The 13166-nt window shown below is 29.4% G+C and overlaps 1 protein-coding gene across 1 annotated transcript in view; it reads right to left on the bottom strand.

The window, feature by feature from the left end:
- The window catches only part of LOC143227925 (hemicentin-1-like), a 108999-nt gene that overhangs the window by 25956 nt on the left and 69877 nt on the right, over positions 1–13166 (bottom strand). The window contains exons 21-28 of the mRNA XM_076459280.1: positions 12210–12494; positions 10517–10801; positions 9994–10308; positions 9502–9783; positions 8614–8765; positions 4832–4964; positions 4122–4403; positions 2111–2241 (exon numbers count right to left, since the gene is read on the bottom strand). Of these exons, the coding sequence (XP_076315395.1) occupies positions 2111–2241; positions 4122–4403; positions 4832–4964; positions 8614–8765; positions 9502–9783; positions 9994–10308; positions 10517–10801; positions 12210–12494 (1865 nt within the window). The remainder of the gene's footprint in view (positions 1–2110; positions 2242–4121; positions 4404–4831; positions 4965–8613; positions 8766–9501; positions 9784–9993; positions 10309–10516; positions 10802–12209; positions 12495–13166) is intronic.

Raw genomic sequence — 13166 nt, 5'->3', positions numbered from 1 at the left:
AGGTGTTCACTGAAATTTGATAATTATTTAGTGTTCAGTTGATACAGTTTGTTCTATACTAAATAACTCAGAATAAGGTGTTCACTGAAATTTGATAATTATTTAGTGTTCAGTTGATACAGTTTGTTCTATACTAAATAACTCAGAATAAGGTGTTCACTGAAATTTGATAATTATTTAGTGTTCAGTTGATACAGTTTGTTCTATACTAAATAACTCAGAATAAGGTGTTCACTGAAATTTGATAATTATTTAGTGTTCAGTTGATACAGTTTGTTCTATACTAAATAACTCAGAATAAGGTGTTCACTGAAATTTGATAATTATTTAGTGTTCAGTGGATACAGTTTGTTCTATACTAAATAACTCAGAATAAGGTGTTCACTGAAATTTGATAATTATTTAGTGTTCAGTTGATACAGTTTGTTCTATACTAAATAACTCAGAATAAGGTGTTCACTGAAATTTGATAATTATTTAGTGTTCAGTGGATACAGTTTGTTCTATACTAAATAACTCAGAATAAGGTGTTCACTGAAATTTGATAATTATTTAGTGTTCAGTTGATACAGTTTGTTCTATACTAAATAACTCAGAATAAGGTGTTCACTGAAATTTGATAATTATTTAGTGTTCAGTTGATACAGTTTGTTCTATACTAAATAACTCAGAATAAGGTGTTCACTGAAATTTGATAATTATTTAGTGTTCAGTTGATACAGTTTGTTCTATACTAAATAACTCAGAATAAGGTGTTCACTGAAATTTGATAATTATTTAGTGTTCAGTTGATACAGTTTGTTCTATACTAAATAACTCAGAATAAGGTGTTCACTGAAATTTGATAATTATTTAGTGTTCAGTGGATACAGTTTGTTCTATACTAAATAACTCAGAATAAGGTGTTCACTGAAATTTGATAATTATTTAGTGTTCAGTTGATACAGTTTGTTCTATACTAAATAACTCAGAATAAGGTGTTCACTGAAATTTGATAATTATTTAGTGTTCAGTTGATACAGTTTGTTCTATACTAAATAACTCAGAATAAGGTGTTCACTGAAATTTGATAATTATTTAGTGTTCAGTTGATACAGTTTGTTCTATACTAAATAACTCAGAATAAGGTGTTCACTGAAATTTGATAATTATTTAGTGTTCAGTTGATACAGTTTGTTCTATACTAAATAACTCAGAATAAGGTGTTCACTGAAATTTGATAATTATTTAGTGTTCAGTTGATACAGTTTGTTCTATACTAAATAACTCAGAATAAGGTGTTCACTGAAATTTGATAATTATTTAGTGTTCAGTTGATACAGTTTGTTCTATACTAAATAATTCAGAATAAGGTGTTCACTGAAATTTGATAATTATTTAGTGTTCAGTGGATACAGTTTGTTCTATACTAAATAACTCAGAATAAGGTGTTCACTGAAATTTGATAATTATTTAGTGTTCAGTTGATACAGTTTGTTCTATACTAAATAACTCAGAATAAGGTGTTCACTGAAATTTGATAATTATTTAGTGTTCAGTGGATACAGTTTGTTCTATACTAAATAACTCAGAATAAGGTGTTCACTGAAATTTGATAATTATTTAGTGTTCAGTTGATACAGTTTGTTCTATACTAAATAACTCAGAATAAGGTGTTCACTGAAATTTGATAATTATTTAGTATTCAGTTGATACAGTTTGTTCTATACTAAATAACTCAGAATAAGGTGTTCACTGAAATTTGATAATTATTTAGTGTTCAGTTGATACAGTTTGTTCTACACTAAATAACTCAGAATAAGGTGTTCACTGAAATTTGATAATTATTTAGTGTTCAGTTGATACAGTTTGTTCTATACTAAATAACTCAGAATAAGGTGTTCACTGAAATTTGATAATTATTTAGTATTCAGTTGATACAGTTTGTTCTATACTAAATAACTCAGAATAAGGTGTTCACTGAAATTTGATAATTATTTAGTGTTCAGTTGATACAGTTTGTTCTATACTAAATAACTCAGAATAAGGTGTTCACTGAAATTTGATAATTATTTAGTGTTCAGTGGATACAGTTTGTTCTATACTAAATAACTCAGAATAAGGTGTTCACCTTGCCATCTTTCATCCACACTACTACAGGTTGTGGGACTCCTGAAACGTAACACTCAAGTTCAACACTACTCTTCTCTACAACACGTGGTTCTTTCGTCAACACATTGTTATTTTCAATGTTTGGTGGTACTACAAAGAAAAAACAGCTAAATTTCACTTTGTTGTTAATAATGACAAACAAATGTTTTCTGTGATTACTGTTTTACATTATGAGACATCATCAGATTTTTTATACATGTATCTGTTCCATTAACACTGTGCACTACAGTAGTAAGCAGTCAGTTTCAGTAAGAAATGTCACTACAATGGAGAAATTATTCAATAAGTTTACATAACTGATTTCATTATCAGAATAGCAATCAGGATGTAAGAGGTCTAATGACCTTTTCAGGTAACCAGAGTCATCAGAGTGTAGCAATGGTTCAACGACTTTTGTCAGGCAGCCAGGGTCATCAGACTGTAGCAACAGTCTAACGATTTTTCTCAAAACAGCCAGGGTCATCAAACTCTAACAACAGACCAATGATTTTTGTCAGGTAGCCAGGGTCATAAGAATGTAACAATAAACCAATGACTTTTGACAGGTAGCCAGGGTCATTATAATGTAGCAACAGATCACTAAGTTGTGTGAAATAGATATATCTTCTGAACATAGCAATGCTCTAGTGAAGATGATGTGGCAATGGGCAAATTAATTAGTTCAAGAAACAATAGACCACTAAGTTATGTCAACCAACCAGGAGAATGTGGCAATGGAGAAATGAATTAGTTTAAGAAACAATAGACCACTAAATTATGTCAACCAACCAGGAGAATGTGACAATGGAGTAATTAATTAGTTTAAGAAAAAACAGACCACTAAGTTATGTCAACCAACCAGGAGAATGTGGCGATGGAGAAATGAATTAGTTTAAGAAAAAATAGACCACTAAGTTATGTCAACCAACCAGGAGAATGTGACAATGGAGTAATTAATTAGTTTAAGAAACAATAGACCACTAAGTTATGTCAACCAACCAGGAGAATGTGGCAATGGAGTAATTAATTAGTTTAAGAAAAAATAGACCACTAAGTTATGTCAACCAACCAGGAGAATGTGACAATGGAGTAATTAATTAGTTTAAGAAACAATAGACCACTAAGTTATGTCAACCAACCAGGAGAATGTGGCAATGGAGTAATTAATTAGTTTAAGAAACAATAGACCACTAAGTTATGTCAACCAACCAGGAGAATGTGGCAATGGAGTAATTAATTAGTTTAAGAAAAAATAGACCACTAAGTTATGTCAACCAACCAGGAGAATGTGACAATGGAGTAATTAATTAGTTTAAGAAAAAATAGACCCCTAAGTTATGTCAACCAACCAGGAGAATGTGACAATGGAGTAATTAATTAGTTTAAGAAAAAACAGACCACTAAGTTATGTCAACCAACCAGGAGAATGTGGCGATGGAGAAATGAATTAGTTTAAGAAAAAATAGACCACTAAGTTATGTCAACCAACCAGGAGAATGTGACAATGGAGTAATTAATTAGTTTAAGAAACAATAGACCACTAAGTTATGTCAACCAACCAGGAGAATGTGGCAATGGAGTAATTAATTAGTTCAAGAAAAAATAGACCACTAAGTTATGTCAACCAACCAGGAGAATGTGACAATGGAGTAACTAATTAGTTTAAGAAACAATAGACCACTAAGTTATGTCAACCAACCAGGAGAATGTGGCAATGGAGAAATGTATTAGTTTAAGAAACAATAGACCACTAAGTTATGTCAACCAACCAGGATAACATAAGTAGTTCATTCAAGACTTGAAAGAATAAAATGATATAAAAGTTTGATTTTATACAATAATAAAAGTTTTCAGATATCTTATTTCAGAAATAATATACTGAATTATTTTGAGGTTAACTCGAGTGACTTGTGAGGAGACTCAGTTGAATGTTACACTACTTTTCATTCAATGGAAATTATACAAGAGGTTTCAAGATTATATTCACATACCTAAAATATGAAGCCTGAAATCTTTCTTGGCTTGTCCTGCAGTACTGGTTGCCACACAGGTGTAAGTGCCTGCATCTTCTACCCTTGTTCGTAAGAGTTGTAATTTCTGACCACCATTGATAAAATGAATAAATGGATCCCTTATTGGATCTATTGGTTGTTCATTTTTCAACCACTGAATCTGAGCTGGAGGGTCAGCTTGAACTGGACAATCTAAGAACAGAGGTCGGTTGACAAGTACAGACTGGTTTGGGTCAGTGGTGTTCAATATTGTTGGAGGAACTGTTCAGATTGAGATAAAAGTTGAATATCTTAAAGAGAAGACAGAAGACCATTAACATGAAGTTTTATAACTTTAACGTAACTACAGACACTGAGGAATACATGTACACTGAAACCATGGTTAATGATACCAGTATCTAGTAAATATGGTAAACACAGATATAGGTAATTACATGTATAAATGATACACAAGATACCTTGTTACATGTGATCTTCTATATTAAAGAAATTACAAAACAAATATTCAGCTGAACAAAAAATGCCAGGGTTGAATAGAGTATATTAAAATTAAAAGAATTTGTGAGAATTACACAGGTTTGAATTAAAACACTATCAAGAATGTTTATCATGAAGAAAAATAAAATCATTTTATATTAACTAAGTTAAAATTACTTATAATATTAAAAATAAAAATATTTAGTACATACCCAAAACATTAAGGTTGAAGTTTTTATCTAAGGACCCAGCTTTATTAGTAGCAATACATGTGTACTTTCCTTTGTGACTTTCCTCTGTTTTCTCTATTTTTAAAACTTGGGAATCTCTTTCTATTTGAATATCCTGTGAAAACAAAGTTTTAAATTCTATATGAAAATTACATAGTTTTTTAGCATCTTTTCATAAATATAACCTCATGTGGTACAGTTAATATCTTATTTTGTGCAAAACCTGATAAGTTCTATTTAAAAATTTAGGAGTTTAGTTTATAATATCAACATTATTTTTAACACAATATGTTACTGTATATACTAGACTTTAGTTTATAATATCAACATTATTTTTAACACAATATGTTACTGTATATACTAGTCTTTAGTTTATGATATCAACATTATTTTTAACACAATATATTACTGTATATACTAGTCTTTAGTTCATGATATCAACATTATTTTTAACACAATATTTTACTGTATATACTAGTCTTTAGTTTATGATATCAACATTATTTTAACACAATATATTACTGTATATACTAGTCTTTAGTTTATGATATCAACATTATTTTTAACACAATATATTACTGTATATAGTAGTCTTTAGTTTATGATGTCAACATTATTTTTCACACAATATATTACTGTATATACTAGTCTTTAGTTTATGATATCAACATTATTTTTAACACAATGTTTTACTGTATATACTAGTCTTTAGTTTATAATATTAACATTATTTTTCACACAATATATTACTGTATATACTAGTCTTTAGTTTATGATATCAACATTATTTTTAACACAATATGTCACTGTATATACTAGTCTTTAGTTTATAATATCAACATTATTTTTATCACAATATATTACTGTATATACTAGTCTTTAGTTTATAATATCAACATTAATTTTAACACAATGTGTTACTGTATATACTAACCTTTAGTTTATAATATCAACATTATTTTTAACACAATATATTACTGTATATACTAGTCTTTAGTTTATGATATCAACATTATTTTTAACACAATATGATACTGTATATACTAGTCTTTAGTTTATAATATCAACATTATATTTAACACAATATATTACTGTATATACCAACCTTAAGTTTATAATATCAACATTATTTTTAACACAATATTTTGTATATACTAGTCTTTAGTTTATGATATCAACATTATTTTAACACAATATATTACTGTATATACTAGTCTTTAGTTTATGATATCAACATTATTTTAACACAATATATTACTGTATATACTAGTCTTTAGTTTATGATGTCAACATTATTTTTCACACAATATATTACTGTATATACTAGTCTTTAGTTTATGATATCAACATTATTTTTAACACAATGTTTTACTGTATATACTAGTCTTTAGTTTATAATATCAACATTATTTTTCACACAATATATTACTGTATATACTAGTCTTTAGTTTATGATATCAACATTATTTTTAACACAATATGTCACTGTATATACTAGTCTTTAGTTTATAATATCAACATTATTTTTAACACAATATGTTACTGTATATACTAGTCTTTAGTTTATAATATCAACATTATTTTTAGCACAATATATTACTGTATATACTAGTCTTTAGTTTATAATATCAACATTATTTTTAACACAATATATTACTGTATATACTAACCTTTAGTTTATAATATCAACATTATTTTTAACACAATATATTACTGTATATACTAACCTTTAGTTTATAATATCAATATTATTTTTAACACAATATATTACTGTATATACTAGTCTTTAGTTTATAATATCAACATTATTTTTAACACAATATATTACTGTATATACTAGTCTTTAGTTTATAATATCAACATTATTTTTAACACAATGTGTTACTGTATATACTAACCTTTAGTTTATAATATCAACATTATTTTTAACACAATATATTACTGTATATACTAGTCTTTAGTTTATGATGTCAACATTATTTTTAACACAATATATTACTGTATATACTAGACTTTAGTTTATAATATCAACATTAATTTTAACACAATGTGTTACTGTATATACTAACCTTTAGTTTATAATATCAACATTATTTTTAACACAATATATTACTGTATATACTAGTCTTTAGTTTATGATGTCAACGTTATTTTTAACACAATATATTACTATATATACTAGACTTTAGTTTATAATACCAACATTAATTTTAACACAATATATTAATGTATATACTAGTCTTTAGTTTATAATATCAACATTATTTTTAACACAATATGTTACTGTATATACTAGTCTTTAGTTTATAATATCAACATTATTTTTAACACAATATGTTACTGTATATACTAGACTTTAGTTTATAATATCAACATTATTTTTAACACAATATGTTACTGTATATACTAGTCTTTAGTTTAAAATATCAACATTATTTTTAACACAATATGTTACTGTATATACTAGTCTTTAGTTTATAATATCAACATTATTTTTAACACAATATGTTACTGTATATACTAACCTTTAGTTTACAATATCAACATTATTCTTAACACAATGTGTTACTGTATATACTAACCTTTAGTTTAAAATGTCAACATTATTTTTCACACAATATGTTACTGTATATACTAACCTTTAGTTTATGATATCAACATTATTTTTAACACAATGTTTTACTGTATATACTAGTCTTTAGTTTATAATATCAACATTATTTTTCACACAATATATTACTGTATATACTAGTCTTTAGTTTATGATATCAACATTATTTTTAACACAATATGTCACTGTATATACTAGTCTTTAGTTTATAATATCAACATTATTTTTAACACAATATGTTACTGTATATACTAGTCTTTAGTTTATAATATCAACATTATTTTTAACACAATATGTTACTGTATATACTAGTCTTTAGTTTATAATATCAACATTATTCTTAACACAATGTGTTACTGTATATACTAACCTTTAGTTTAAAATGTCAACATTATTTTTCACACAATATGTTACTGTATATACTAGTCTTTAGTTTATGATGTCAACATTATTGTTAACACAATATGTTACTGTATATACTAGTTTTTAGTTTATGATGTCAACATTATTGTTAACACAATATGTTACTGTATATACTAGTCTTTAGTTTATGATGTCAACATTATTGTTAACACAAAATTTATTCAGACTTGGAAATAGTCCATCTGCAGTGAGTATGAACAGTCACCCTCAGGAACAAAGTAGTCCATCTTCAGTCATTATGACCAGTCACATTCAGGATCAAAGCAGTCTATCTATAATCAGTATGTCCAGTGACACTCAGGATGAAGGTAGTCCATTTACAGACAGTATGACTTTTAATTTATGACCAGAGTAGTCCATCTGTGGTCAGTATGACTTTTAATTCATGACCAGAGTAGTCCATCTACAGTAATAATAATAATAGTAAAAGGAAAAACATTCCTTTCATATTTTACCCTTGAATGATAATGCATTAGCAGCTTTATGTATCAAAGTAATTATTTATAAATGTTTGTATATCTGATTAATGCTGGAGTTGCTGCTAAAGTATGTATGGAACTATTAATACTATGTTTCCTACTTCTAAATACATTATTAGGGTTAATTAAGTAAACTGGACTTGCTGCTAAAGTATGTATGGAACTGTTAATACTATGTTTCCTACTTCTAAATACATTATTAGGGTTAATTAAGTAACAATAACAGAAGATAAAACTAACACATGACTCACCAAGCCTTGTAGGTCTTGTGCAGTCAATATTTGTCCATCTTTAAGCCATGACACTTGGGGTGTTGGGTTACCAGAGACATTACATTCTAGTTGGACCCCATCACCTTTTACACTTAATGGATTTGAACTGGAAGACTGGACAGTTGGAGGTTCTAAGGAGACAACAAGATAAAATACCTTACGTGTTGAAAATAGACCAGGATTAACATAATATGTATTAATCTGAAAGGACGTTTAAACACGATAAATAAAAATGGTGAACTCAAACCCATGAGGGCAGGAAATTAATTTCAGAACTTAATTCTACCACATAATGAAGGATATTGATTGATGCTTGGATTAAATATAGATCTTGTTTTCTAATTTTGTTTAAATATTAACTTGTGGTTGAAATATAATAATAATATTAGACCACCAAATTGTTATGGTGATCTTTATTGATGAAGTTAAATAAACTTACAGTAAAAAAAACTAAATAATTATCTCTCATAAAAACAAATTAGTGTGAATACTAATTTTGCATCTCAATTGGGATATTAGAAACAAGTTTAAAATCGTGTATGATAGACAATGAAACAAACAGTATTATGTAATGAATCTCTACTTAATGTGATAAATCTCTGTGTTATGTAATGAATCTCTACTTAATGTGATAAATCTCTGTGTTATGTAATGAATCTCTTGTCTTGGTACATGTTTATAATACTTCTGAGTTAATATAAGAGTAACTGTAGAAACAATCGTATTGAATAAGAATGATATTGAAATGAGAAAACGATGAACATATTATAAATATAAAATCCAGATACTTGAAACAGCTAGTAGAAGCCATTTATAAAGAATCAGAAAATGTTATTTTTCTGTCAAATCACTAAACAACTAACTTACCATGAATGTCCAAATCAAAATGCTTTTCAGCAGATCCAACCTCATTTTCTGCAATACAAGTGTAGAGACCCTTGTCAGACGACTGAGTTCTTGACAATTGCAGTGTCCGTCCACCGTCTAGCAGCCTAATAAAAGGGTTGTTTGTGAGGTTTACAGGCACACCATTTTTTAGCCAGCTAAAAGATGAAGGTGGGTGAGACTCAACTGGACACTCGATAGAGAGTGGACGATTCACTAAGACTTCAGGTGATTCTTGTTCGTCATTTTTCACTGTGGGTGGTACTGAAGAAATGAGAGAAATGAATAACAAATATTAAAAGAACATAAACACAAGTTATATTTATATATATACAGCTATCAAACTTACAGAATACATCATTAACTGGTGCTCTATGAATACTCCAATCAGTGTTATTAATTTACAGAATATTTCTGTAATTGATCCTCAGTTATTGACACAAAGGTTTGAAAAGAGAAAGTGAACCTTCCTACCCAATACATCTACTTTGAAATCTTTCTCTGAGGTGCCTGCCACATTGGAAGCCACACACGTGTATAACCCACCATCTGACACCTGAACTCGAGTGATACGCAGTAACTGACCATTGTGTTCAACTTGATACTGTCCATACTTTTCTGTAGCAGTTAGAAGCTGACCATCTTTTAACCACAAGATTGTAGGTTCAGGGTTCCCAATCACTTGACAATTTAACTTCACTGTACCATTTAAGACAGCCTTCACTGTTTCTTCTTTCATTATAGGACCCCTGACTAGGTTTTCACTTTGATGGGTTATTTTAGGGGGAACTGGAAATGAATAAGAATTTGTTTATTTTTAACTGTTACCAAGCATGTACACACACATATACAAAGCAATTAAATCACATACTCTCATTAAAACAAAAACCAAATACATGAACATGATCAATGTGCTGAAAAACTCTACAGGAATCATTTATGTTAAGTCCATGCAATATACTTTCTGGAAGAAAGATTTTATCTTTGAAAGACAAACCTTGTACATTGAGATTAAAATTTTTCTCTCTTCTACCAGCACTGTTGACAGCTACACATTTGTAGCGGCCAGCATCAGTCACCTTTGTTCTAAATATCTTCAGTTGACGTCCATCAGCAGAAAATACAACATTAGGATCAGAGTATCGGCCTATCTGTGCTCCATTCTTGAACCACTTGATAGCAGGAGGAGGAACTCCTGTTACTGGACAATGAATTGTGATTGGTCGATTAAGGATAACCGATGGGTTCTCATCCAGCTCTTCTTTTCCAAACTTAGGTGGAACTGTTGTAAAGATAATTGGTAACACATAAAATCAAGTTGTTAAACTAAAGTAAGTTGAGAATAAAGCAATTCAAAGTAGCAGATCCACCGTGAACAACCAGAACCAAACAAATAATTTCCTGTAGCATGGTTGATGATAATATGAGATTAGTTTTGGTTGTTAGGAAATGGGAATCATGCAGAGTGAAATCTTTAATTTAATATTGTGAACACATTTACAGTAGAAATCAAATTAAAACTGACATTTCAGCCAACAAAAGAGGCTCATCAAATGTTAGTTATTAATCATGGATTAACTGTAGCTGTAATCCTATGATACTTCTCAGTGTTATTAATCCTACACTGTTTGTGAATGTGGTTAATCCTACATTGTTTGTGACTGTTGTTAATCTTACACTGTTTGTGACTGTGGTTATTCTTACACTGTTTGTGACTGTGGTTAATCCTACACTGTTTGTGACTGTGGTTAATCCTACACTGTTTGTGACTGTGGTTAATCTTACATTGTTCGTGACTGTGGTTAATCCTACATTGTTTGTGACTGTGGTTAATCTTACACTGTTTGTGACTGTGGTTAATCTTACACTGTTTGTGACTGTGGTTAATCTTACACTGTTTGTGACTATGGTTAATCCTACACTGTTTGTGACTGTGGTTAATCTTACATTGTTCGTGACTGTGGTTAATCCTACATTGTTTGTGACTGTTGTTAATCCTACATTGTTTGTGACTGTGGTTAATCCTACGCTGTTCGCGACTGTGGTTAATCCTACACTGTTCGCGACTGTGGTTAATCCTACACTGTTCGCGACTGTGGTTAATCCTACATTGTTTGCGACTATGGTTAATCCCACATTGTTTGCGACTGTGGTTAATCCCACATTGTTTGTGACTGTGGTTAATCCTACACTGTTTCTGACTTGTTAATCCTACATTGTTTCTGACTTGTTAATCCAACATTGTTTCTGACTGTTGTTAATCTTACACTGTTTCTGACTGTTGTTAGTCATACTTTGTCTGAAAGTGATGTGCTCTTGTGAACTTAAATGTCAGTTTTAATCACTTAAAAGAAACTGTTTTCAGTATAAATTGTTATTCTACACAGATAGCATATAAAGATAATTTAAATCAAAGTAAATATTTACAAATAAAAATCATTAATTTTAGTACAGGACTGTAACACCACTTTATACCTTGAACATACACTTAATACAGGACTGTAACACCACTTTATACCTTGAACATACACTTAATACAGGACTGTAACACCACTTTATACCTTGAACATACACTTAATACAGGACTGTAACACCACTTTATACCTTGAACATACACTTAATACAGGACTGTAACACCACTTTATACCTTGAACATACACTTAATACAGGACTGTAACACCACTTTATACCTTGAACATACACTTTAAAGTCCTTCTCTGTTACACCTGCTTCGTTTCCAGCAACACACGTGTATTTCCCAGCATCACTTACTTCAGCTGCAGTTAATTTAAGTTTTTGACCTTTGTCCAAGAACTGAATTCTAGAAAGTTGATCAGTGGTCAAGAAGTCACCATCTTTGAGCCAGGTAATTGTCGGAGGGGGGTTACCTTGTGTGGTGCAATCAATAATAACTGGATCCTTTTCTGTGACAGTGTATCGATGATCACGATTGGTTGATTCTATTCTTGGTGGTACTAAAGCAACAAACACACAAGTTTAAAAATGTATAATAATCTTGGATGTGTGTTATTAACAGCTAATGAGCACTTTTCTATAATATTTCACATATACATAATTATACAAACAACAGTTATCTTATAAAAAGTAATAAAGATTCACACTGAGCCTGTTCACTTACAAATATGAGAAACTGAAGATCTTAAATACAACTCTTAGATAAGTTCACTAAACCTGAAAAAACATATAAAATATAAAGAATTAAACTAATCTGAAAGAAGCCTTCTAGTTACCCACCATGTCTTTAGTTGTCTATCATTTTCACTAATTATAAGAATATAATTTGTTAAACAATACATCTTTAGATTAATCGGCAAAAATTAGTTTAACTATTCATATCAAGCCTTGCATGAAGAATATTAACAGGCAGTGGAGTCATCTGTTAACAGTATCTCCATTTAACCCTTTCTGCCCTACATCTAGTTAACCATTACTGATACATTAAGAAATCAAAACTGTGCTTATTTCCACAGCACGATTAACACTGGATATAACAAATATAATGTGACTGTTGTATTGTATATAACAAACAATGTGAGTGCTGTATTATATATAACAAATAATGTGACTGTTGTATTGTATACAACAAATAATGTGACTGCTGTATTATACAGATAACAAATATAATG

The sequence above is a fragment of the Tachypleus tridentatus genome, chromosome 10 (genome assembly GCF_004210375.1).
Source record: "Tachypleus tridentatus isolate NWPU-2018 chromosome 10, ASM421037v1, whole genome shotgun sequence".
Taxonomy (NCBI): domain Eukaryota; kingdom Metazoa; phylum Arthropoda; class Merostomata; order Xiphosura; family Limulidae; genus Tachypleus; species Tachypleus tridentatus.
Note: the sequence above shows the minus strand (reverse complement) of the source record. Positions and strands in the feature narration are given on the sequence as shown.